The sequence below is a fragment of the Sphaeroforma arctica genome (genome assembly GCF_001186125.1).
Source record: "Sphaeroforma arctica JP610 unplaced genomic scaffold supercont1.7564, whole genome shotgun sequence".
In the NCBI taxonomy this organism is placed as follows: domain Eukaryota; class Ichthyosporea; order Ichthyophonida; genus Sphaeroforma; species Sphaeroforma arctica.
This window is the reverse complement of record NW_014032994.1, coordinates 1-1,399: the sequence shown is the minus strand read 5'-3', so window position 1 is coordinate 1,399 and position 1,399 is coordinate 1. Positions and strand designations below refer to the sequence as shown.

General features: G+C 44.7%; 1 protein-coding gene across 1 annotated transcript; it reads left to right on the top strand.

Annotated features, from left to right (window-relative positions):
• Nucleotides 1-735: 735 nt before the first annotated feature.
• On the top strand, nucleotides 736-1,389 carry SARC_16201 (hypothetical protein; the record flags this gene model as incomplete). Its single annotated transcript, XM_014289689.1, has 1 exon — nucleotides 736-1,389. A coding segment is annotated over exon 1 (531 nt), but the record flags the coding sequence as incomplete, so codon positions are not given.
• Nucleotides 1,390-1,399: the final 10 nt, after the last annotated feature.

Sequence of the window (1,399 nt, the reverse complement as noted above, 5' to 3'; positions counted from 1 at the left end):
ATATATATATACCAACACATATTTTCAATATACCATCCTGGGTCTCCGTGAAGCAGTGTGAGGGATCATGGTGAGATGTATAGATGTGTACGTAGTGTCCCTGTGATCGAAAAGCTAATGCAGCGTCAACTACGAGCCTTTCTGCACCGCCTATTCCTAAATCAGGGTGAGCAAATGCCACCCGTAAGTTATCTCTATGTTTTAGTGGAGGTGCACGGTTCTGCGAGTACTGTTTGTATACGTAAATGAGGCTTATAGTTGATATGATTATCGTGCCAAGAGTGAGAAGAAGTATGTCCAGAAGCATTGTTCCGTGTTGTTATAAAACGATATGCATGAGTGTGTGTGTATATAATCGTACACGTGCTGCGCACACTGTTCTTTGAGATTTGCTATCAGCTATTCATATATTGATTCTGCTTTAAACATACTACTACGAAAATATATATAGAATATTTACAGATAAACCCTATCGTCTATTTCACACGTAAATATCTATATGAATACCTGTTGCTTAGGAGGCTATGAAATATCTGTGATTTATTTACGCGCCATCGATAGCCTTGCCCTATTTTGGACATACTTTGCACAAACCCTGCCAGCGCCCAGCAGGCTGCCGCTACACGAGAAACCCAACAGCCATTGTGAGGTAAATCATTGGTCGAGGTAATTTTTTATTACTAGGCCGTTCATCTCTGTATTGTCATACACATATATGCGAGTTTATTTGTGTATCCGTGTAGTCCGTCAGGTATCATATCGTTATTAGGTGTGGTTTCTGCGAGTACTGTAATCTCGGCACTCTCCTCGTAGGATAAGAGCTAGAGGTACGTGCCGTTTATTAACTTTAGGTCCAGAATGTTTTTGTACCCGGCCCGGAGCCTGTACAGGACAGTCGCACACTGTGTTGAGCTATCCGCTGTACGTGGGTACTTTGGGGCAAATAACTGCAAATCTACATTAAGTGATGTGCGTGTCAGTGGTAGGAGACACTGTGCCGCTGTGAACAATGGCAACGCCAAGAGCACACATACGACGGTGAAACAGACTGCAGGAAAATCGCTCGTTCAAGATGCGACTCACATCGCTGCGAATGAGGACCACGTCCTGAAAAAGGCCATAGACAAAGGGTGTTTGCTGTGGGTGTCTGGTATAACCACACCCAAGAAAGGTCCGTATGATTTGTTATGGCACTTTGCCCAGACATTCGAAAGCAGGGGTGTTTCGGGTTCAGGGATTCCGAATTATGAAGATCGGATTTTACGCTTGGCCAAGGAGGTTGCGGAGATTAAGATGATTGTGCCACAGGCGATTGAGGGCGGAGTGTATGTAGTAGTTGGTTCCAAGGCCCAGGGAGCTGCGCTCATTCGACGCATTGGGTATGGCTCGGTATTCATGT